The 22683-nt window shown below is 52.3% G+C and overlaps 7 protein-coding genes across 7 annotated transcripts; 3 read left to right on the top strand and 4 right to left on the bottom strand.

Moving 5' to 3' along the window:
- Positions 1 to 28: 28 nt before the first annotated feature.
- Positions 29 to 5552, bottom strand: MRS44_018054 (uncharacterized protein; the record flags this gene model as incomplete). The annotated part of the gene is made up of 4 exons (XM_065616257.1): positions 29 to 212; positions 276 to 3623; positions 3805 to 3930; positions 4150 to 5552. The coding sequence occupies 4 exons, from the start codon at positions 5550 to 5552 to the stop codon at positions 29 to 31; spliced, it is 5061 nt and encodes a 1686-aa protein (XP_065472329.1).
- Positions 5553 to 6351: 799 nt separating this feature from the next.
- Positions 6352 to 8847, bottom strand: MRS44_018055 (uncharacterized protein; the record flags this gene model as incomplete). Its single annotated transcript, XM_065616258.1, has 1 exon — positions 6352 to 8847. One exon carries the CDS (start codon positions 8845 to 8847, stop codon positions 6352 to 6354), a length of 2496 nt encoding a protein of 831 aa, XP_065472330.1.
- A 1138-nt stretch (positions 8848 to 9985) lies between these two features.
- MRS44_018056 (uncharacterized protein) lies at positions 9986 to 10824 on the bottom strand (the record flags this gene model as incomplete). Its single annotated transcript, XM_065616259.1, has 2 exons — positions 9986 to 10489; positions 10540 to 10824. The coding sequence occupies 2 exons, from the start codon at positions 10822 to 10824 to the stop codon at positions 9986 to 9988; spliced, it is 789 nt and encodes a 262-aa protein (XP_065472331.1).
- An 831-nt stretch (positions 10825 to 11655) lies between these two features.
- Positions 11656 to 12311, top strand: MRS44_018057 (uncharacterized protein; the record flags this gene model as incomplete). Its single annotated transcript, XM_065616260.1, has 2 exons — positions 11656 to 11772; positions 11856 to 12311. The coding sequence occupies 2 exons, from the start codon at positions 11656 to 11658 to the stop codon at positions 12309 to 12311; spliced, it is 573 nt and encodes a 190-aa protein (XP_065472332.1).
- A 2331-nt stretch (positions 12312 to 14642) lies between these two features.
- MRS44_018058 (uncharacterized protein) lies at positions 14643 to 15793 on the top strand (the record flags this gene model as incomplete). Its single annotated transcript, XM_065616261.1, has 3 exons — positions 14643 to 14683; positions 14733 to 15002; positions 15049 to 15793. 3 exons carry the CDS (start codon positions 14643 to 14645, stop codon positions 15791 to 15793), a joined length of 1056 nt encoding a protein of 351 aa, XP_065472333.1.
- Positions 15794 to 16237: 444 nt separating this feature from the next.
- Positions 16238 to 17863, bottom strand: MRS44_018059 (uncharacterized protein; the record flags this gene model as incomplete). Its single annotated transcript, XM_065616262.1, has 4 exons — positions 16238 to 16804; positions 16870 to 17174; positions 17228 to 17319; positions 17796 to 17863. 4 exons carry the CDS (start codon positions 17861 to 17863, stop codon positions 16238 to 16240), a joined length of 1032 nt encoding a protein of 343 aa, XP_065472334.1.
- A 3093-nt stretch (positions 17864 to 20956) lies between these two features.
- MRS44_018060 (uncharacterized protein) lies at positions 20957 to 22315 on the top strand (the record flags this gene model as incomplete). The annotated part of the gene is made up of 2 exons (XM_065616263.1): positions 20957 to 21555; positions 21610 to 22315. The coding sequence occupies 2 exons, from the start codon at positions 20957 to 20959 to the stop codon at positions 22313 to 22315; spliced, it is 1305 nt and encodes a 434-aa protein (XP_065472335.1).
- Between the last annotated feature and the right edge of the window lie 368 nt (positions 22316 to 22683).

Below are 22683 nucleotides of genomic sequence, written 5' to 3' on the forward strand. Positions count from 1 at the left end.
AACGGATCTCATAGGGCCGATGACTACGCTAAGCTGTCTCCGCTTCTCCGTTATTCCTCCAGACCACCCAAAAGAACCCCACTCTTCTTTCCAGCTCGTCTCTTTTCCAGCCCCGCTTGCTTGACTGCTTGACAGGCCTGCTTGAAGGCCGATTTCTCCAAGTGTTCAGCATCCTATCCCCAGCAGCTGAAGCATGGTCTGTCAACATGAGGCTGTTTAATGTTAGTAGTCAGCTGTAGTATTGGTGTTTAGTATGTTCTGTTTCCCTTTTTCACCTCAGTCTTCCCGTCGCCATTGCAAACTTAACCGTCGCTCGCACCGCCTCTAGGTTAGGTGCCCATTTGGGCCCGTCCGACGCCGATTTTCCACCCAGAAAGAAGGAAAGGTTTCCCAACATGCTTTGTCCCGCTTGTCGCATGACTTCACGTTCAGTGTCCCATCTCGAGCATCGGAAAAGGAAGTGCTCCATCGTCTCTGGTGCGCGTCCGCACTCACACACGTCCGACTCTGCCGCTCCTATCTTGCTCAGGTAACTGTTGATCCTTGCCATTCCTGTACGAAGTTGCGAGAACACGTCGGCTTCTCGTCTTTTTAGGTTATCATAAAGCGCTTTCGTATGCTTGCCCGGTAGGGCTCGGTCGACCCGCTTAGAGTAGCCGCCCACTCTGTCGGGTAGTCTTCGTTGCAGGTGCAGCTGCGATGCTACTAGCCTGGTCCGAGTGGAGCGGGCCTGGTATGGCAGCGATTGCGGCGTGTATTCTGCTCTAGTTGCTTTCTGCGCTTGTCTCTTCGCCTTGCGGCCGATGGCGAGGTCATCGTCCCGGGATGGTATCCATACCATTCTGACCCTGTTACTTCCCTTTCCCAGTCGTTTGATGTGCTCATAGATCTGTCGGATGGTGATCTGACCGGATTGCTGCCGTGGTCGTGCGATCGCTTTCAGTGACGACTGGCTGCTTGACAGCACCGTGAGTTCTCGATGTTGCAGCCCATCGGGCATGCAACGCAACGCCATCGCTATCGCCTCCAGTTCGGCCGTGTATGGGTTCTGGTCGTCTCGCGACCCGAGGGTGACCGAGTATCTGGCCACTATCTTGTCTGTCCGGTCCGGCGATCTGTATGCTACGATGCCGCCTATACCTACGAGCCCTTCTCTCTGGGAAGCACTGGTCGCAATGACAATGTCGTTGGCGCTTTTGGCTGCTGCTATCGCCGCGTCACGATCGGCCTCGCATACCGTCGACGCACGGCTGTGCCACGGTGGTACCGTATAAGCCTGGATTGTTTCCATCCGCTCGATGCCGCTCCCTTGGTGCGCAAGTGCCAAACGCTTCAACGGTGACATGTATCTACGACTCACTGACACCCGAAGTGTTGCGAGCGGGTGCGTCTTTGGCAGGGTCTGGATGTTGATGTATGATCTCGAGCCTGCCTGGGCATGTCGCTCGCTTACCGTCTGGATGCTAGCTTCCGCTTCCGTCACTGCTGTCACGACCGTTCGAAAGGCGCCTGTGATGGCTCGTGCCCCCATCTTCTGAGCCCTGTTGAACCAGGTCAGTTCTCTTTCACCTCGTGCGTGCGACCAGACGACGGAGGCGTAGTCCATGGCTGGTGCAACGGTCGCCACGAAGAGCTGTCTAGCCATACGCGGGGATAGCATCTTCAGTCTCCTCAGACTCATGGCCGCCGAGAGACCCTTGGTGGCGGCCTCGGCCATGTGCTCCTTGAACCTAAGCTTCGTGTCCATGACCACTCCCAAGATCTTGGCCTTCTGCTTCGGTTTGGCTTCTTCCCCTTTGATCGTAAACGGTGTGTGGCTGGTGCATTCGGCGACGCGTGTGAAGTGCACGATGGTTGTCTTGTCGCACTCAAACGTCGCTCCGCTACGCCTCTCCCACGCCAGTGCACGGTCGATGATGGTCTGTATGCCGTCTCTGTTCGCTTCTGCCGTCGGGCCTGTGACCCAGGCTGAGTAGTCGTCGACGAACGCGATCGAGCCTCCCCTCGAGTCTATCCTACTCTGCACCAGGTCTGCATTGAAGAAGAGGAAGAGAACTGGCGACAGCGGCGAGCCTTGTGGGAGGCCCGCCTGCGGCAGCTCCTGTAACCCAGAGGTGTAGCCGTTCACCGTGATGGTGGCCCTGCGGTCCGAGCAGAACGCGCCTATCCACTTGACCAGTGTCTGGGGTATGCCTCGTGCTTCCAGCCTCTGCGTCAGCCTGTCCTTGAACACACCGTTGTAGGCTCCCTTGACATCGAAGCTGACCAGGCTGACTACTTTGCGGTTCCGCCATGCCTTGTAGACCTGTTCCTGGAAGAGCAGCAGTGCCTGCTCTGCCGACCGCCGCTTTCTCGCGCCAAAGTGGTTGGTGGGCAACAGTCCGTACGTTTCGACGGCGTACGAGATGCGGTCCGCCACTACTGCTTCGAGAATCTTGCCCAGCGTCGACAGCAGCGAGATCGGTCTCCACGATTTTGCTTTCTTGTAGTCATCTTTACCTGGTTTCTTGAGCGGGATGATCTTGGCAGTCCTCCACTGGTGCGGTAGTTGTCCTTCGCCTAGTGATGTACGGAACAGATGCAGCACCCGCTCATTCACCACCGGCCACAGCTGCTTCCACACCATAGCCGGCAGCCCGTCTTGTCCGGGGGCTTTCCACGCTTTGGCTTCCATGACCTTCTCCTCGACCTCCTCCATCGTCAGGTTCGGCAGGGCTACTTCCCTGCGCCGCGGTCGCGGGCCTTCGTCTTCTATGCTGGCCGGTAGTGGTGGGAAGAAGACGCTGAGGAGCTCTTCCGCTTGTTCGGCCTTATCCTGCGTCGTCGTCCCGTCTGCTCTTCTCAGCGGAGGCACTTTATCGCCGTTCGTTTCGTCTCCGGGTTTCAGGTACTTGGCAGCTTGCCAGATGGTGGTCCCGTCGGCGAGGAAGTCTTCCCAGTGCGCCTTCTTCTGCCTTCTGATGGCGTCATGGTACTCTTTGGCCGCTTCCTTAGCTCGGTTTTCTAGGTTCTCGCTTCGCTGACCGGCCCGACGCCGGGCCCTTGCCAGGTTCCTCCAGAACGTGTACGTTCTACGAAGCCTCGTGAGATCGGTTGTCCACCATCTCTTTGCGTATGGTGACGGCTTTGCTCGTGGAACTAGTTTGTCGATCGCATCGAGGACCACCTCCATCAACCTGTCCGTCTGCGTCTGGACTCCGCCGTTCCACGGGAGTGGTGCGAGCTTATCGTTCACTCTCTCCCTGATTGCATTCCACGGTGCGTTCTTGAACAGCAGCCTCGGGCTCGCTGTCCTCTCAGGCGTTGTGAGGTCAAACTCGGTTCGGATCGCCCTGTGGTCTGATCCGTGTTCGGTCGGGTGGATGCCGCAATGGACCATCTCATCTGCTAGCTCGGTCGATGCAAGCATCAGGTCGATCGTGCTCTCGCAGTCCGCTCCTTCCCACGTCTTCGTCCCTCGTGGTAGGAGGCTGAGCAAGCCATGCTCGTCCATGAGGTCGATGATCGGGCTCGCTTCGCCTTGCCTCCTGCCTGTCACCTCATCGCCTCCCCAGAGCTGGTCGTGGCGGTTGAAGTCGCCGGCCAGGATAACGTCCGTTCTTTTCCCCGTGCTGTTGCGAAAACTTGTGATTGTCGTGTGCAACTGTCTCATGGTAGTGTGCAAAGCGTCTTCATCTTTTCCTGCCACGTACACTGACACCACCAAGACTTCTCGGTCGGGCCATCTAAGTATCGCCCCGGTCAGGTCAGCCGAAGGGATGGGCACCTGCTCAGTTTCTAGATCGCTGCGTATCCAGAGCATACTCCGGATCGGCCACTGCGTCTCGTGTCTCTTTGATGGTACGAATCTCGTCCAGTCCCTGTGGTGGTTCGGTGTCGTCATCAGCGTCCCATCGATGTTCAGCGCGTATGGCTCGGCCACCGCCAGTACTGCATAGTCCTGCAAGTCCCTATCGTTCATCATGCTCAGCTGCACCACATCTCTCTTCCGCACGTTGAGCTGTAGGATCTGGAGGTTAGTGGCCATCGGTCATATGCAGTTGTCGCATCCGACAGTTTCGGCTGAGCGACTCGTGTGGCCCTCCACAGAGAATGCACTTTGGCTCGACCGCCTGGCAGTCTCGGTGTCGATGGCCCGTCTCCGCGCACTTGCCGCATCGTTGCGCCTTGCTGCATGCGAAAGCTTTATGGCCAATCTCCCAGCAGTTGTAGCACTGAGCCGGGCCTTGACGCCGCTCAAAGACGTTGGTGCTGGCCGACTCTCCCGCAAGGTGGAAATACCTCTCTTCAAGCAGCCGTCGCGCATCGCTCGCTTTAGTGACGTAGATCACCATCGAGCCGTACATCTTACCATTTACCTTGTCGCTGAGCCAGTGCATCTTGGCGATCGTCACCTCGTTTTCCTTCCCTAGTGCCTCCGCCGCACCTGGCAGCACATTACCGGACGAGTCCAGCACCGCAGTCCTGTTTGCGCCGTCGACCTTGACCGGGTATAGCTGGTCTCTGAGCACTCTGGCGCCCTTGACCACCGTCTTCTCCGCCACCTCTCTGATGAGCTGCACCTCTGCTTCGTCTCGGCACACCACCTTGATGCGGTCTGGATTCCTCGCATCCTTCACCACGGCTGCGCACCGCCAGCTCTGTTGGCCTTCCCTGACCCGCACCTTTTCTTCGATCGCTTGACGAACTTCTCCAACTTGCGCCTTGCCTCTGTCCTCTTCGCTGACCCGCGAGGTGTCGATGGTGCAGAACAAGGTATCCGTGAATGAGGATGGGGTCGTGCGCATGGACGATAGTGTGCGGATATTGCTTGGCTGGCTCGTAGGCGGGGTGCGGGCTACGTCTGCATACGATGGCTGTGGGCTCATCTGAGCACTGCTGGAGATGCTGTCGGCCATCGTGTTTAGCTGTTCCTTCACCTGTTTCATTTCTTCTTTCACTTGTTTCAACTCCTCTGCCGTCTGGGGTTGTGTTCTCCCTAGCTCTTTCATAACTTGCTCTCGCATCTGCTCAAGGTCTCTTGCAGCCTGTTCGCGCATGGCTTTGAGCTGCCTGGTGGCTTGTTCGTGCGAGCGTCTGAGCTCGTCCGCCTTCTTCAATTCCTCGGCTGCCTGGGCCTTGATCGTCTGGATTTCCTGCTGGAGTTGGCGTATCATCTCCAGCTGCTCGCTCATCATCCGCGTTGCCGTTCGCTGGTTCTCCATCAACGCGTCCCAGAGCCTCTCTAGCATCTTCCTCTGCTCACTCATCAAATGGGCCGACGTCTCCTGGAGCATCGCTCGGAACATGATCTGCATGGGCGACGCGTGGTTGCCCGTCGCGCCTTCCGTCGTCTGCGATTCTCTGGCCCCGTCGGCCAATCCAGTCTCGCCTCCATTTTCACCATCCCGCGGCTGTTGTGACCCGTTCCTCTTCACTGTATCACTCCTCTTCTCAATCGCCTGTAGCCTTTCCTGTAGTTTTGCAGTCGGCTTCACAGGTCTTGAGGACCGACGCGCCACGGTGATTGAATCTCCACCTCGCACCAGGATCTCGTCGGCAGTCGCGTCCATTTCGCGGCACCGCGCCCACGGTCGCACCGGCCTCTACGTCCCTCAAAAGGATTGTAAAGATTGTAAAGATTGTAAAGATTGTCTCGAACCTAGTGGTCGTCGCTCTCGTTATGGCCACCGGTAGGTGCACAGCCGGCTGTGCAAATAAGATCACGTGATATATCGCACAGCCGGCTGTGCGAATAAGGTCCTGTCAGGGGCATACGTGTGAGTAAGAGATAACCCTCACTGATCCAAAGAAATAGCATCTACGCACGCAATTGAAGTGAGAGATTGATTCAGTAGATATGTGGCTCTTCAAAGGATAATATATCATCTATTGGCAGCGTATGACTCTATCCAAGGCCGTGAATAACGCCCCGGAGAATACGTTGCAAGCGAATATAAGTGAATCACTTCAACTCGTGCAATATATAAAGCAGGGCCATTTCTCGTAGAAGAAGCTCTCTAGGCACGATATGGCCAACAGCCGCTGTGGGGATGACTACTAACCTAGCAACCCTCCGGGCAGTAGAGAGATCAGGGATTCACATTTGGAATGTTGACCAGAATGGGTATGTTATGTGGATATGGCAGGGAACGCAGTAAATCGTTTAGTAGATATAATATTGTGGTGTTGTTGTTATATCCCTAGTTATCTTATGGGCGATTACCGAGCCTACTTAACCCTCCATGTGAACTCGGCCACAGCTTTGTTTAGTTAAGCAATTAAGTCACCATACCTATGCTCGGAGTTTTGCCTTTTCTTTCTCTTTGTAATGATAGATAACAATTACATGTCTCATCACTCCTACAAATATTAGTTGGGGGGGTTCCCATTCCCGTACCATCTCTCCTGTACTTCAAGATCTCTCTCAGCGGCATCCCATATATCTCGCATACCTCGCCGCCCTGAGAAAGGCTGCTCCGCCATCTCTATCCCTACATTCTGTTCAACCCGCTCGTTCTCAGCTTTATCCCAGTCAAGATAACTCATCATCTCCTCCTTGGTCCAGTCCCTGATGCTGCTTCCGGCCTTGCAATGTCTCCCCATCTGCTTGTAGTCAAGGCACCAGTCATATTCGGCTTTGCTATAGCGGATAGGCAGCCTCATAGCTTTCCTGTATTGTTGATTGGTCTTGTAGGCTCCCTGAGGCAGCGTAGCATACCAGGCCTCTCGTGCTTCTTTGTATCGTTGGAAGATAGCACGGGGGTCATCAGCTCGTAATGTAGGCGCCGCTGTGGCAGTTGCTGCAGGGATAGTTGTTGATGGTGTGGCTGTAGGGGGAGATAGTACCTGAGTTGTTGTGTATGTTGTTGTATGTGTTGTTGTAATGGTCTCAGATACAATAGAGGCCCCTGATGGGGATGACGGGGATAACGAGCGGGTTACAGAGCGAGTAGATATATGCGTTGTTGTATGTGTTGTCGTAGAGGTTTGGGTAGGAGCCGGCAATAGATGCTCATAGCGTAAGGGGCATGCTTTAGACCTCATGTTGTGGCCATGCTCGTGACATCTCGAACACTTTGGCGGTGCTTTTGGTTGTGCTGCTTTCTCAACAAGCTCAAATAGAGAGGGCTCACGTTGTGTGCTTGTTGGCGGCAGTGTTGAATTAGCTGCCAGCCGATCAAATTGCTTATGAGGCTCAATAATAAGCTGGGGGGTTCCTGAGCGTTGTAGATGCCAATGTGAATGGAAATGGTGTAGTTGGAGGGGCTGCTTCTGCTCTAGCAAAGGCTGAAGGGCATGAGCACAAGGGAGACTAAGAGTCTTGGTAAAGACTCCGGTACAGGCAGGAAGCTCTCCTAGGAGTCGTTTCCGCTGAACCTCAACCTTCCGCAGGGCTTCACGTGAGATCCAACCGCGGATATTACCATGCAGCACCCCAGATAGCTCAACAGGTGTGGTGGTCTGTTGCTTGACTTGATTTGCCTCGAGTTCGGCAACCTGGTTCGAGATAACAAGTCTGATGATCCTCCAGGCCTCGAAGAGATCAGTTTGAGAGGTTTTCAAATAACTCTTGATGAGCTGATGAATGCCCTCGGCGCGTGAGGTAACAAATTGCTCGAAGTGAAGATGCTGTTGGACCCACGCCTTAACAAACCTCTCCTTGTAGAGATCTAGCCAGGTCTCCAAAATGTAGCCCACCTCATTGAGATATTCAGGGAGGTAGCGCTCTTTGAACTTCTCAAGCCTCTCATTATAGATATCCTCAGTCGTTGAGGCCACAATCTCATGCCATGAGCCATAGAACGCCTTCCACTCTTCATGCCCTTGAGGGTTGCCTTTATCTCGAGTGAAAGCGGGCATACAATGGCTGAGAACTGCTTTATTGATATGCCACAAGCATAACAACGAGGGCGACTCAGGAAAGCAGGATAAGGAGGAAAGAGCATTCATACAGGCAAGACAGCGATCTGTGAGTATCACAGTTGGAAGGGCTATACTGTGAAGCTCGTATAGATACCGTAGCTGCCCAAGAGCCCAGATAAAGTCAGCCTCTTCCTCGCCGCTGAGGAATGCAAATGCGATACAGAAAGATCGTTGACAAGCATCAACACCAACTATATCAAGAAGAGGCATCTTGTACTTATTGGTCTTGTAGGTACAGTCCAATATAAGCACTTCGGGATATGATTTGAGGTATCCCAATGACTTCGGATGTGCAAAGAATACTGCCACAACCCTGTTGCTCTTGTCAATGCGAATTTGGCTCCAGAAGCCCTCGCTCTTGAGCTGATCAGCAAGAGCATGTATGTTGCTTTGACCCCTAGCAAGGTCCCGCTTGCCCCGTTTAATACAGTTGTAGATATCTTGCTGTGTAGCAAGTGTATCTGAGTTCATCTGTAAATAGGACCTGATATCCTTTGGCGCAACGCCAGCGTTGGCGAGTTGGTGGACTGTTGATTCGTCTGAGCATGATAGCTGACGATGTATTGGATGTGCCACTTGTGTGAGGCTTGGTTCGTGATTGTGGTGATTGAAATCAGCCCCGGGACGGTGCCTGAGACTCCATATAGTCTTACACAGGCTTTCCTTTGCTATGACAGAGAAGAGGCATCCTGTACGGCGTGTTCCAGTCCGCCGTTGCCGTGCCTTCGAGGAGGAAGGGGCACGCCCTGCTCCACGGTCACAGTTGAAGATAACTCCGGTTCTTCCATTGGGGGTCTTCCAAGAGCTTTTGACTGCAAAGGCATAGCCTCGTGGCGCTGCCCAGGCGTTGATCGCCATAGCCAGTTCCTCTCGTGAGCCGAATTCGCCCTCAGGAGGAAGGACATCATCAGGGAAGCAACGTGTATCGTCAATTGGGTTCATTATAGCAGAAGAAGGGCGCGGCAACCTGAATTGGCGATGTTGAAGCTATTGGTCGTTGAAATAGGGGGTCAATTTGCAGTATGTTGAGGCTTTTCAACAAGGCCACGTATGCTGTCAATCTAGCGCTGAGACACGAATGCAGACATTGAAAATCAAAGATCAGTGTAAATTGTATTGCTCCCCCCTTCATATCTAAGGAGCGACGAAGGTTGGTCTCTTATACTTGTGTTCAATCTGTTGATCTCATAGGCAGCAGGCTGCTGCCTGATGCTAGTTGAGGTCGTTCACGATGATCGTGATCCTTGCCTAATTTTGGCCCCATTCCAACAACCTGATCTTGACAAGTTTCCTCCAACAGTAAGTGAAGGTCTCCGGAGCTTGACATATGCCCCTGACAAGACCTTATTCGCACAGCCGGCTGTGCGATATATCACGTGATCTTATTTGCACAGCCGGCTGTGCACCTACCGGTGGCCAATGGGTATGGGCCCTTGGGTCACTTTCTTCTGCCCGCGCCTCATTATATTCATATACTCGCTAATAGTCATAAAGCTGCTCCGCGGTACTTCGCCTCTAGTAGTAATTTATATATAACAGCAAGTATTTTGCGAGTCAAGGGCCCCTTTTGCTGGTCAGCGCGCCCCCCGTGGGAGCGGCAGCGACCATGGGGATGCCGGATTGGAGGCCCCCACAAGTACAACTTCTGCGGGCCAAAGTTCGTGAGGTCATGATTACCTAGTATCGAAGAACCCGTACGCATTTCATTTTCTTTTACACCCCTGTTCTGTCACGTACACGCTCTGATGGTATGAAGTATGATACACACAAGGGACAGGTATAATGTTGCCTCAGGTACCATGAAGTAGGTAGGGGCAAGCGACATGTGGGCCATATCATCTGCCATAGAACAAAGCTTGCGGGTCCCATATACTTGAGACGAAAGATGATTCTACCAGAGTAGAACTCAACGATCTGCAGTGTGTAGATAGCAAATAACCAATGTGACATGCCCATGTAGTTAGTTTCCATAAGTCAACTCTGCCGCACTTCAAGTTTGCCACACAAACATCGAGCCCCATTCAATGATCAATGATAGCCATGCAGGACCTTGTGTCCTCAGGAGTCAACTTGCAGCCGCCTAGGTCTGCGTTTGATTTCCTTCTTCCTCGGCCGCATCCTCCCAGTTATTTACTATTCGCTCAACTGCAGTTTCAATATCTTCAGCTCCATCGAGCATATCCAGCCAGGATGTCCGCACCATGTTATGCTCCAGTAGCGACACAATGACTTTAGCCGTGGACGCCCGGCTAACATTGCCTCTTGACGTTCTGGTTTTTCCAAGCTCAATCGGTCCTGCGGGTTCGTCCGACAGTATGCCCAGGCGAAGACTTATTCCTGAGAAATCGGCTCGGTTGGACGCTTCCTGAAGAATTACCTCATCTGCTGCTAGTTTGGCTTGGCAGTAGCTCAAGAGACCGCCACTCTGCATCTCTTGCGCGTATTCCCAGGCATCCCTATCCCACCAGCTGGGTGGCTTTCGACGACAGGCAAGATACGAGATAAGAATTAATTTTTTGATGGTAGGCGTTTGGACTGCCGCCTTGATGAAGTTAATGGCAGCATCTCGGTCGATGGCAAAAGTCTGGGGCGAATATCAGTAGTGATCTTCCCTTGCGTTGGCAAATTCCTTACTCGATCAGGGCCTCCCTCTCCACCTGCCCCTGCACTCCAAACAACAGCGTCCGGTGTAACTTCATCAAGGACCGATCTGGCCTGGGAAATATCCTTAATGTGTTCCAAATTGCGGACCAGCACGTTCAATTTTCCCTGGCCAGCAGCGGCTAGGCTTTCGATCTGAGAGACTTGGTCCTGGCTCCGAATGACACTAGTAACAGTCCATGACTTCTTCAACAGTTGCTGCGTAAGGATCTGTGCGATCCTTCCGTGGCCGCCGAGGATCAGCACGTGTCGATTCATCGCAGCAGCTGGGGAAGTTCTCGTGGGGCGTCCTTGCGCGAATGACCAAGAGGGTGATGGATTGCTGATACGGCAAGATTGCTGGTGAGGCAAATCTGGGTGGCTTAAGTAGATCGCGCACCTCCGCATCGAATCTCCGCGCTAACCGAGAAGAGTCAACCGATGATGATCGATCGTGCAAACGAACCATGGGAGATCTCTTAGACTGCGCGAAGGCATCCAACCGGTCACTCGCCCCACTGCTAGAGCACTATCAGCTGCTGCCGATGCCTTGGTGTCATCCTGATCTCATCTTATTGCATTTGTAGTGGGAGAAATCAGCGCCTGGCCGTGATTGGCTCAGATCCCTGTCTGGTACCCGTTGGATGCCTTCGCGCAGTCTAAGAGATAGAAGGGCTGCAAATGATATTCATAATACCGTCAACGGCTGACAACCACGTGACACCAAGTCAGCCCGTTCCTCCACCACACGAGAGCGTTCGCTGAGTTTCAGCTTCGCGATTCGTCAACGATCCACTAACGCCTAGAAAAGAGCTAAGCGACGGCTAGGCAACCCGACAATTCGGTGCTGAATAGCGATGTAAATAGCATGTTAATTTCGTCATTGCGCCGTAATGGCCCACAATAATTTCGAGTGTGGCGGCATACCAAGCTTCATAGGCGTTACCCTCTGTTTACCGAGCAGAAAGTGCCCAGATGCTCATTTATTAGCCTTGACCAATGAGATAGCAATCAAACGTTCGACGACCTAAATATTTACGAGAGGTCGGAAGAAAATAACCATTGCCCAAGCTTTAGAAAAAGCTTGCTAGCGATCATTTAGGGATCACCATGCCTTCAGTCATCGTTATGGCTGCCAGCTATCAGTCTACCCTGTGCTATACCGGTATGACGATAGAAGTCCCAGCAACAACTCTCTCCTGTAAAAACTTTTTCTTGGCACGCGCTGTTAGCGCGCTGCTAGTGGAAAAAGTTTTCACAGGCCAAAATCGACAGCAAGCGCAGCTGTGGGCCTGACGGGACCGTAACAGCTGCCACAAGAAAACCATTCAGAGAGAAAGGGATTTAGAGAGTTGACCTTTCTTCTCGCTGCTTGCCCCCACGACACTGAGCTTCGCGAGCTCTCGACATTGCCTTCCGGCCTCCTTCCCTTTGTCCTGCCTTTGGCTCCTCTGAGCCTCGACTTTTCTGGCCTCGCGAGCCTCCGACATTCTGGGCTTCGCGCCCTCCCCCGAACTTCCCGTCCGACCGACTTCTGCAGCTCTGTCTGCCCAGATGACACGCGCGGCACCCTGATGCTTGACGCTCTTGGCCTCGTTGCCCTCGCCTTTCCGAGACTCCGCGCCCTGGTTTCTGCAGCCTCGTGCTGCTTCGACCGATCTCTGCAGCTTCGGCTGCCCGACCTCCTTGGGCCTTCCTGTGCCCTCCACCTCGATGCATGGGGCACCGATGCCCCACTGCCCTTTCGCAGCCTCGGAGCTGCATGACCGATCTCTGCAGTCGTGTACTGCCCAGAGAACCTTTTTCTTCTGCAGCCTCGGCTGCCGCCCGGGTCGCAACCGGGCCCCGACGATTGGTCTCACTTGCTGAGACCACTGGACACAACCGCTGGGTCAAAACGGTACAGAGCTTACCTGGAGACCGTGGAACGAGGCGGCTGCCTCGTCCACAGAGCAGCGTTCTGGCCGCCTTGGGTTTTTCTCCTGCGAGGGTTTTCCCCAAGGATGCACAGCTTTGATCGCAGCTACTGGCGATCTTAGAGGACATAGACTTCCTACCTTAGGGTGTGGAATGCTACTTGATCTATCTGTGCAAGAGAATTCTCGGCCGGAGAGGGATATGTTCCCGCTGACGGGATGCCCTCTTGAGAGTAATGCGCCTTCGTGCCGATGATATGCTGGATGAACTAGACGGAATCGCAGCCGCATAGGGACATGTCCTGAATTACCTGCTTTGACATCCAAGATGATGTGCTTGAACCTACCGTAGTGCGGGCTACGAGTAGGAAGGTGCCCTCGGGGGAAGGAGCTCGAGAGGCTCTCCGTTGATGCGAGTGGACATTGCGGGTATTCTAGGTGAAGTCAAATGAGACAGCAATTGTAGATAGTTTAGCTCAGCACGTCCTGTGCTCCCTTAGGAGACTTCTGGGGCCTCACGGCCCCCCGGACGAAAAATATACAAACAAACAAAGAAGTCCCAGCAATTTTGATTGTTACAAATCGCAACTTCGCATAACTTGCAGCCTACACAGTCTGCCCGCCTCGCCCGTGATGCCTTCTCTTGTTGCCGCCGTAGGCGTTGAATAACTCGTTATAAATGCACTCTCGCCACTCCCTATGATTCGTATATCTCTTCCAATTTAGCTGCGGCCCCTTTAGTTAAGCAAGGTAGCTATTCGCAAGGGCCACATCAAGAAGGAAAGTCCAACAGAGCGCCTACCAAGGGCCGCGGCGGAGGGGATGATCATACGCATAATATGACCTCAATTGGTCACCTCGATCAACATGGTTCATATCTCGTCGTCATAAGCAGCAGCAACTACTGGGATTTTTATGACCTTGACGGCTTTGTCACCAAAAACCCGGCGTATTGGCTTGGCCTCTGGCTTCCGCGAGGACGGCCTCTTCCTCTTCCGCTCGACTCGCTCATCGTATGGTGTTTTGGCTGTAATTGCTATATTGAACAAACTTTTTGTACCCCGCTCGTACCCCTAGGATGACTGGGGTCATGTGGGGCGAGGTACGGAGCGGAGGTCCTTGCGCACTGAAGAGATGAGTTGGTGGTCATGTCATGTCATGGGCCATGCCGAGGCACACATTGATAATAAACTCCATGGTGTTTTTTCTCTATTGATCGTCATCATGGATGATGTAGTACCTAGTAAAACGCCGTTCCGGCGGGGAGCGAAGAACGGCGTTTCGACTACCGGGCCGCCGATGGTTTTAATCTCGGAGGGACGGAGTTGTACTCGAGGCCGAGCCGCCGATGGGATCCACCGCCGTCTTTGATGTTCTGTGCCTGCCAAGATTTGTCTGGATTTCTTGTAAAAGATCTGATGAATGAGAAACTTGAGAAAGAGGTGCTCTGAATCTACCCTCCACAACACGTGCAACCCTACCACAGTTGATCTAGCCGGCTTTTTGGGCATCTTTGTGCGCTTGGTGACACGCTTTCTACGTCAACGACTCATCGCTAGCGTCGAGCGGCAGTTGGATACTTGAGGATGGGGGCCAGCACGCTCGGGCCCATCCGCTTGGAAGCGAGGGAGGCTGTCTCTCGTGATGTGTACTACTGTATGTACTTGGGAGGGAATAAGCTTATCGATTCAACCTCGAGAACAACAGGCTTAGAATCCTACATGATGCATGTCAGAGTAAACAGCCAACAAGTGTGATCTATACGGTGTATGCAGCCAACAGCATCCCATACCAAGCCATGGAACACGCGCGTATAACTGCGTAATCGACCACGCGAGCAGAGCGAGAGCCAAGTACCGGAACCCCGGTCAATCACCTTCACCCACCCCCTGCTATTCTCCGTTGGAAGGTAGACGCCCTCTCCCTAGGGCGTGCATACAATGCGATGCGTGTGGTCAGGTCCAAGTAAAAAGTAGGTTTGCATCGCCAAGTGTGTCGTGCCTTTTTTCTTCTTCTTCTTCTTCTTCTTTACTCTGACTGTGTCTCTCCATTCTCTTGGCTTTTTCTTTATTACTGGCTTTTTCCCTCTACACTCGTTGTTAGATAAACGGGGAAATAGGTCTGATTTTAACTATAAACCACCAACTCGAGATTTGTCCATTCATTGATAAACTCCAAATCATGTCTGGCAACCTAAAAAACGTCGTCGAACCAGCCTGCAAGTCCCTCCTCCCATTCTCCCCCTTCAAGACAAACCACCAGTAATAACAGTCTCCCCCTAGTCATCGTCCTCGCCTTCACAGCAGGATGCCTCATCAACAGACGCCGGAATGACCGGAAAGACTATGCCGACTGTCTAGAGGATGATATCGAGGCCGGAGGGGCTTATGTCGACTCTCCGCCGTTGAAACCGTCGCTCCTCGCACAACCCGAGCCTTCCGTGAGGAGGAGGGCTCCAAATCTCATCTTCGTGCTGCTGTCCAAGTTCTTTAATACGTTTCCGTTTCTGGTCGAGATTTGGTACTGGAACATGACTTATTGGTGTGTAAATTGGTTATGCTTAGGTGTAGGTGACTAACTTGGGTAGGATATATCAAGGTCTGAGAGCCTTTTCTGCGAGAATGATTGCGGGCAACGAAGCAATCTTTACCCGCGCCCAAGAGCATGCCCTCGAGATTCTAGACCTAGAGAACCTCTTTGGCATCGACATTGAACAGCGCTTCCAGTCGTACGTCATGACACAGCAGGCCTGGCTCATGCCCTACCTCGCCAGGATCTACTACTCGCACATCAGCGTTGGCGTGTGCTTCCTCGTCTACATCTACACGTTCCTCCCGCCGAGCACGTTCCGCCGCATCAGGAGGACCATCGCCGCTGACAACGCCATTGCGTTTGTCATTGTTACTGCTTGGAGGTGTTCGCCGCCGAGGTTGCTGCCGCAGGAGTATGGGTTCGTCGATATCCTGCACAGCAAGGCGGGCGGCGCAAACGCGTGGAACAACAACAGGTTCCAGCTCACGATAGCGGCCATGCCGAGCTTGCATTTCGGGACGGCGCTCTTCTTTGCCGTTTGCATGTGTCGCTTCTCTCCCCACCGGTTCATGCGTGTTCTCGCTCCGCTGTGGCCTGCCGCCATGATCGTCACCATCGTCGCGACTGCGAACCACTTCCTAACCGACGCCTTCATCGGAGCATTGGTGCCTCTTTTGGGGTGGAGGTATAACCGGATGGTTCTCATCCGGAAGCCTGTTCAGGATTTCATCTTTGCACCGCTGATCAGCAGGCTGGACCTTGTTGATCCCAACGCGAGGGTAGTGCCCAAGGCGCTGTGAACAAATATACAAGTATAATGCAATATGCCCTTGTACATACATATACATCTCTAACGGCCGAACTGTGCGTACATTGGGTTTCGCTTCGGGCCGTTTCGTTTAAACGTTTGGCTTTGGGTAATAGAAGGTTTTGCGGCGTAGGCCGAGGTACCGTTTTTGTCCGTTGTGGCATTGTGATGTGTGAATGCTGTCATCAGACGACAATATGAATGCGACGGTTATGACATGTCATAGAAGCCGATATGTTGAATAAAGGGAAAGGCGATGGTTGGATAGATGGAATGCTATACCCCCTTGACACCAACATCAAAGTGAGACAAAACATGCACCAATACTTACAAGTCAATAACAAAACAAAACAATCTTGCTCTACATTCTACTCGTATATCATAATCTAACCCATGATCCATCCCTCCACCGTTCATCTCTCCCCTTGACCTCCATCTACTCCTTACCCGCAACCCTCACGACAACCTTTCCAAAGTGTCCCCCCTCTGCCAAAAACTTGAGCGCATCATTTCCCTTCTCCATCTCGAACACCTTGCACACCACGGGCTTGATCTTGTGCTTTTCGTAGAACGTCACCATCTCCTCGAACCGATCCCGAGGTCCGTTGAGGATTCCCTTGAGCGTCACGTTTCGCCTCAGCGCTAGGACACTGACGCTTACTTTTCCTCCGGTATTTTGCTCCTCTTCTTTTCTGGATAAATATCCAATACAATTGATCAATCCCCCAAAGGCAACACTCTCAAAGGACTTGCGCAACGTGCGAGATCCACTTGTTTCAAAGATAATGTCTGCGCCTCGGCCGTCGGTGGCCTTCATGACGGGATCCTGCCACTCCCAGTGCGTGCGGGAGTTGATGCCCGTGTCGGCGCCGAGGTCCTTCTTTGCGCGCTCGAGCTTTTCGTCTGACGAGGATGTTATGATTGCGTCGAGGCCTGCTGCCTTTGCGATCTGGAGGCCTGCGACTGCTACGCCACCTGTGCCTTGGAGGAGCACCGTCTCCTTCTTTTAGTGCCGTCGGCTGGTTGGCCGATGGGTCGCATGCCGTTGATGCACATCCAAGCCGTGACTGAAGCGATAGGCAAGCACGCAGCTTCTTCGTCCGACATGTATGCAGGTGCTGGGACGAGTCCATCGGCGGGGAAGCAGCGGTACTCGGTCAAGACACCGGACAGAGGGAGGCCAAGTCCGGAGGCGAGATCGGCTTCGGTGACTTGACCCGTGAGGTGCGTCTGGTTAAAGATGGACATGACGCGCGTGCCGGCCTTGAACTTAGATGACCGGGACACGATGACGGTGCCGCACATGTCGGAGCAGGGCACGAGGGGGTTGCTATCCTTGATGGACATGTGGTGATTGTAGTCGCCCGCAATGACTATAAACAGTTAGCACTCAAGCAACAACTTGGTATCTCAAGTCCACACTCACCCTCAGTATCGCGATAATTCAAAGCCACGGCGTGAATCTTGACCAAAACCTCCCCACCCTTGGGCTCAGCAACAACACCCTCCCCAAAAGTTCTGCTTATCACATACGTTACCCGAGTCCCCAAAACCCCGCCAAAACCAGCGCGTTTGCCATCTCCAAGACCTTTTCAGACCCCTCAGTCATCTAGGCAGCTCCGTGTTTCACTTGGCAGCATCCCCTCGGAGTCAAAGCTCGATGGTACAATGCGTCTTTTCCTAGGGAAGATTGGCAAGAGTGTAGACCGACAGAACGCCCTATTAACTACCATACGCCACCACCCTTTCGACAACCCCACCCTTTCGTCAGGCAAAAAAAAAAATTTCCCCCACCAAAACTCAACACTTTCATTTACACGCAGCTTGACTAGAATAAAAGTTGTTTGAATACGGTTGCTTCTATCAAGTATAGAATTGATAGAAATTTTTGTTTCTGGTCTCATACAGTTGAGTGGGGCACGCGATATATGTGGGTCGCTGTAAGGAAATATCACCACCGCTCTTTCCCAACATTTCTCCTGCTAGTCTCTCACAACACGATCAAAATGCCTTCATCGCGGCCTCGTTGGAAATATACGGGAGATGACATGGCCGAGGCCATACTAGATGTCACCGATAATGGCTTTTCACCCCTCAGGCGGCCCAGCGACGGGGAGTGCCTCGAACCACTCTAATCGACAGACTTAACGGCCAGACAGCCATAAAAGAGCAAATTCAGCCTGGCCAACGGTTATCCAAGAATCAGGAAGACAAGTTAGCTTTCTGGATTCTTCGTCAGGAGTCTCTGGGATATGCTCCGTCCCACAAACAGATTCGCGCTTGCGTCATGGGCTTGCTAAGACAACAACGGGAATTAGGACGCAACTGGGTGGCCAGATTCATTGAGCGCCGTCCAGACCTGAAGATTAAGATCAGTAGACGTTAAGAAGCGAATAGGTTTGACTCCTTCACGCCTAAAGCGGTTCATTGGTACTTCGATATCAGGGAGGGCCAGTACGGCTGGATTCGACCTGAGAACACTATTAACGTTGACGAAGGGGGTATCATGATTGGTTTTGGCAAGCCTCCATTTCTATTTTCTCCATAGTCCTGAAATTTGACTAACTAGACTCTCTTCCTTAGGTTTGGATAGCCTGGTGGTCGGAAGCGCGGACCCAAAGCGAAAGGCTCTTCGCAAGGGACCACAAACTCGAAATTGGACCTCGTTCATCGAAGCTATCACTGCTGACGGCCGCGCCTTAACTCCTGGCATAATCTTCAAGGGGAAAGAACTCCAAAAACAGTGGTTTGTTGATGAGTTCAAGAAGATAGCCGACTGGCATTACATAACTTCACCTAACGGGTAGACCGACAACCACATTAGAATTAAATGGATTGACAGGGTATATTTGCCCCAGACCAAGCCTGACGATAATTCTGATGCAAGATTAATCATTCTAGACGGCCATGGGAGTCATGTAACGGTACTTTCTTGGTTTACTTTGCCAAAGGTTGCTGCTAACCGAGCCAAGGACGAATAGATGGCTACGTGCTTTTTGAACAACGTTTACTATTGCTACCTTCCAGCACATTGCTCCCATGGACTCCAGCCATTAGAAAATGGAGTATTTAACGCCTCCAAAGCTGCATATCGTCGAGAGTTGGAAAATTTCGCTTCCCTGACCGATTCTGCTCCGATGGATAAGGTCAATTTCATCAGAGCCTACGCCATGGCTCGTGAAGCGGGAATGACGAAGAAGAATATACTCTCCGGCTGGAGAGTTACTGGCAATTGGCCGATTTCACGTGCCAAAGCTCTGCGGCACCCAGAAATCCAAGGGGATAAGCCGAATGACAGCCCAAGGAGGACTCCAGAGCGGGCGCCGTATTTTGGTTCGGACGATACACCAAAAACCAGCCGCCAAATCCGCGATCTTGGGCTAAACAAAACACCAAAGACACGGAGACGATACAACGTGATAGCCAAAGGCTTTGAGACTCAACAGCAGACGTTAATGGCGCATACCGTGAAGATTGCTAGTCTGGAGGAGGAACTGGCCCGTCTGAAGAGAGGGAAGAAGAGAAAGGCACTTCCGAATCCCAATAAACGGTTCATGACTCTTAGTGAGGCTCTAGCCTCTAGAGAAGCGATTACCGAAAAAGGAAGCGGAAGGAAGGGTGTTGTGGCGAATTATAGCTCTTCGGTCAGAATCAGAGGCTGCTTCGGTAATTGAAGTCGGAGAAGAAATCGTACCACCTCAGCACACCACCCGGTCGGGGAGGCTAGTAAAAAGGCCTAAAAATCAATAGATGCATCAATTGTAGGTTTACACCAAGCAACCATTTGCAAATAACTTTTATTCTGGTCAAGCTGCGTGTAAATGAAAGTGTTGAGTTTTGGTAGATGAAATTTTTTATTTTTTTTTGCCTGACGAAAGGGTGGGGTTGTCGAAAGGGTGGTGGCGTATGGTAGCCAAGAACAAGAGTTATTACTCTTTAGGCGTGAGAGAGAGGGAATGAAGCCAAAGAACCGGGGAAAAAAAAAAAAAAAAAAAAGAACCTCTTTCATGAGTGTAATTAGAGATTACAGCGATGCCAGATTTAATATTGTCATAACGTTGGAGTGTTATTTAAATTGAGAGTGATTATGAAGCTTGAGTGGTGCGCAACTTCTTGGGGTGGGGACTCATTAAGGTTCAAACGAACCCCACTCAACGGCTGCCCTCTCGCCTTCTATGACGAACTTCTTACATCACCGTTTCCTTATCCCTTGGGCTGTGGAAAACCTCTCGCCAGGTCACGGCAGGGGGTTGCGGCCAATTAAAATGCATCGGATCAACGGTACCTAATCAACCCCCAAATTTCAGCCTATGATAGAAGTACCAGCAATCTCTCGAGTTACAAATTGCTACATCACACTGCTCACATCCTCAAATTGATTGACGGATAACGGGTCCTGGGTAGCTCCTTGACGAGAAGCTCTCGTCACGGCACTTCGAAGGGTTAAAAATCGAAGCCTCGGTCTTCGGCAGGCGGAAAAGCCGGTCTCCGGGTGCGATCACCCTCATGCTCTTGGGGTTATTATCTTCATTGATAAAGCTGTTATTATCATATGCGTTGAGCGCCTCCTCCGATATCTCTATAGGTGCCAATTGGGAAGTCATTGATCAATCTGAAAGAATTTCTATGGGAATGTAGGCGGATTCAATTAATGACGCGTCATAAGGTTCCCCTCATGTACCTCTGAGAAGTGGGGGGATGTGGGGCTCGGTACGGCCGGGAGGTTTTCCACAACTCAAGGGATAGAAGAACGAAAGCCAGCCTATCACCATCTTGCGAAAATCCAGTAAACCTTTGAGCTTGGATGATGACCAAATCACAAGAGCAGAGATTGAATTCATCACAATTCCGTAGCGACAGGTTCGGTGCGCAGAAACCGTCGCCATCAATTCATAAACTTATTCGACGCCCACGTATGCAAGTAGCGGCCCTCAGACTCCAAGATTCGCTTTTAAAACTGCCCCAGTCCCCCGTTGCTCGGTATTGTGTACCTAGCGCATCATATCACAATCGTATTCCCTCTCCTTTACCTTTGCTCATACACCTTTACACCGATTAATTCGCATTTGCTCATCAGCGCTAACCATCTTACATACATTACCTGCCCAAATCTGAGCGGTAGGTCATAGGTAGCATCAGAGTAGGCACCGCCACAATGCGCTCTCGACAAGCCTCCAATCACGGAACCGAGACCGAGACCGAGACCGAACCCTTTCCATCCATCGAAGATGCATCACCGCGCGCCGACAATACAGCCCCTTCATCGCCCGTCGAGAATCGCCCAGCCGCCTCATCATCGATAAGCGGTCGCCTTCGTCGCGCCTCCCAAAGCTTTGAAGTGTCTAATCCCCCGGAGGGCTTCATGGCCGCCACCGGAACCATCTGCTCATCCATCTTCACACGTCAAGCCGTGCCGCGTACTTCCTCGAATTCGTCGATACCGATGCAACAAAGTTCCGCTGCTGGAGATCCTTCGAGACAGAGCACGTTTCCTGCTGTTAGTGAAGAGGTGCCTCCTGAGGAAACGGATTGTCCGAGCGCCGCATCTGCGAGCAGGGCTTTCACGGGAGAGCCAGCTACTGCTACACCTTTTGAGAATGGGTACCATTTCCCCCCTAAGCACTCCGCTTGGCAATCGACAAAGTCTGGCTGCATCGCATTCTGGAACTATTTCGTGACGCCTCTAGGCTTTTGCGTTACCATCTACGGTCTGAATGTTGTTGCTTGGGGTGGCATGCTCTTCTTGCTGCTCTGGTAAGGTGACGCCCCTTCCACCATCATACAAGAACTCTACTGAATTTATCACAGTAATGCTGCCCCTGCCATGTGTCACCCCTCTTGCAATGATATCGACTCTCCCAGACGAAAATGGATTGAATGGGACTCGCAGATCCTCAACGCTCTTTTCTGCGTTACTGGCTTTGGGCTTGCTCCCTGGAGATTTCGCGACCTTTGGTACCTGCTTCAATACCGAATGCAAGGGAAAGAAATCCCCCTCCGACGCCTGGGTGGAATTCACCGAGGCTGGTTCCGACTCCCGGGCTCCGCTGAGCTCAACCCTCACATAGGGCCGAAGAATGTGTCTAGCTCGCCCAAGCTCGCTTCGTCTATCGCTTGCCCATTCCCCGAGGATAAGATCCCCGACGCCCCCCTTACCGAACGACGCGCACCGGCCACACCAATTTGGAAGCTGGACGCCGTCATCTGGCTAATGGTCTGGAATACCTTCTTTCAGTGCTGTCTCGCCGGCTTCATGTGGGGAATGAACCGATATAATCGACCTAGCTGGGCAACCGGTCTCTTTGTTGGTCTCGCGTGTGTGGTTGCCGCCGTCGGTGGAATCATGATGTTCATTGAAGGAAAGAAGGTCAAGGCCATCGAGGGAGTTCCTGTCAGTGACAAGGATATCCAGCAGCTTCAAGAGGACCGGGAGAGGGGCATTTGGCATTTCAACAACATCAAGGATAAGGATTTGACGGAAGATGGAAAGAAGACGAAGGCTGCCAAAAAATGAGGGTTGGTTCAGGAAAAAAGTTCTGAAAATGCTTTGGCGAAACGGTGAATATCTTCTTGGATTGGATGACTTATACACATCCACTCGGTTCATTCTTTTGAGATTGAGCAGGCGTTGAAGCCGCTCAGTTGGTTCATTTGATAAGGGTCAATTTTATCGCCTACCGTTTTAGAAGTTCATCTTGGAGATTCATTCTTCATGTTTCACTGCTGCTCTTCGTGACATTAATGTCACTAGAGTGCCGGATGTATGACAACGCATAGTCACTGGGGGCGGCTCATCTTACCATGTGTCGGATGTTCCAGGACAGAAATCAAGTAAACTGCCAAAAAAAGAAAAAAGCCGTATTGCCCGTGCTGTAGGTATTC

Source organism: Fusarium solani, assembly GCF_023522795.1.
Source record: "Fusarium solani strain SB1 chromosome Unknown bctg00000015, whole genome shotgun sequence".
Classification (NCBI taxonomy): domain Eukaryota; kingdom Fungi; phylum Ascomycota; class Sordariomycetes; order Hypocreales; family Nectriaceae; genus Fusarium; species Fusarium solani.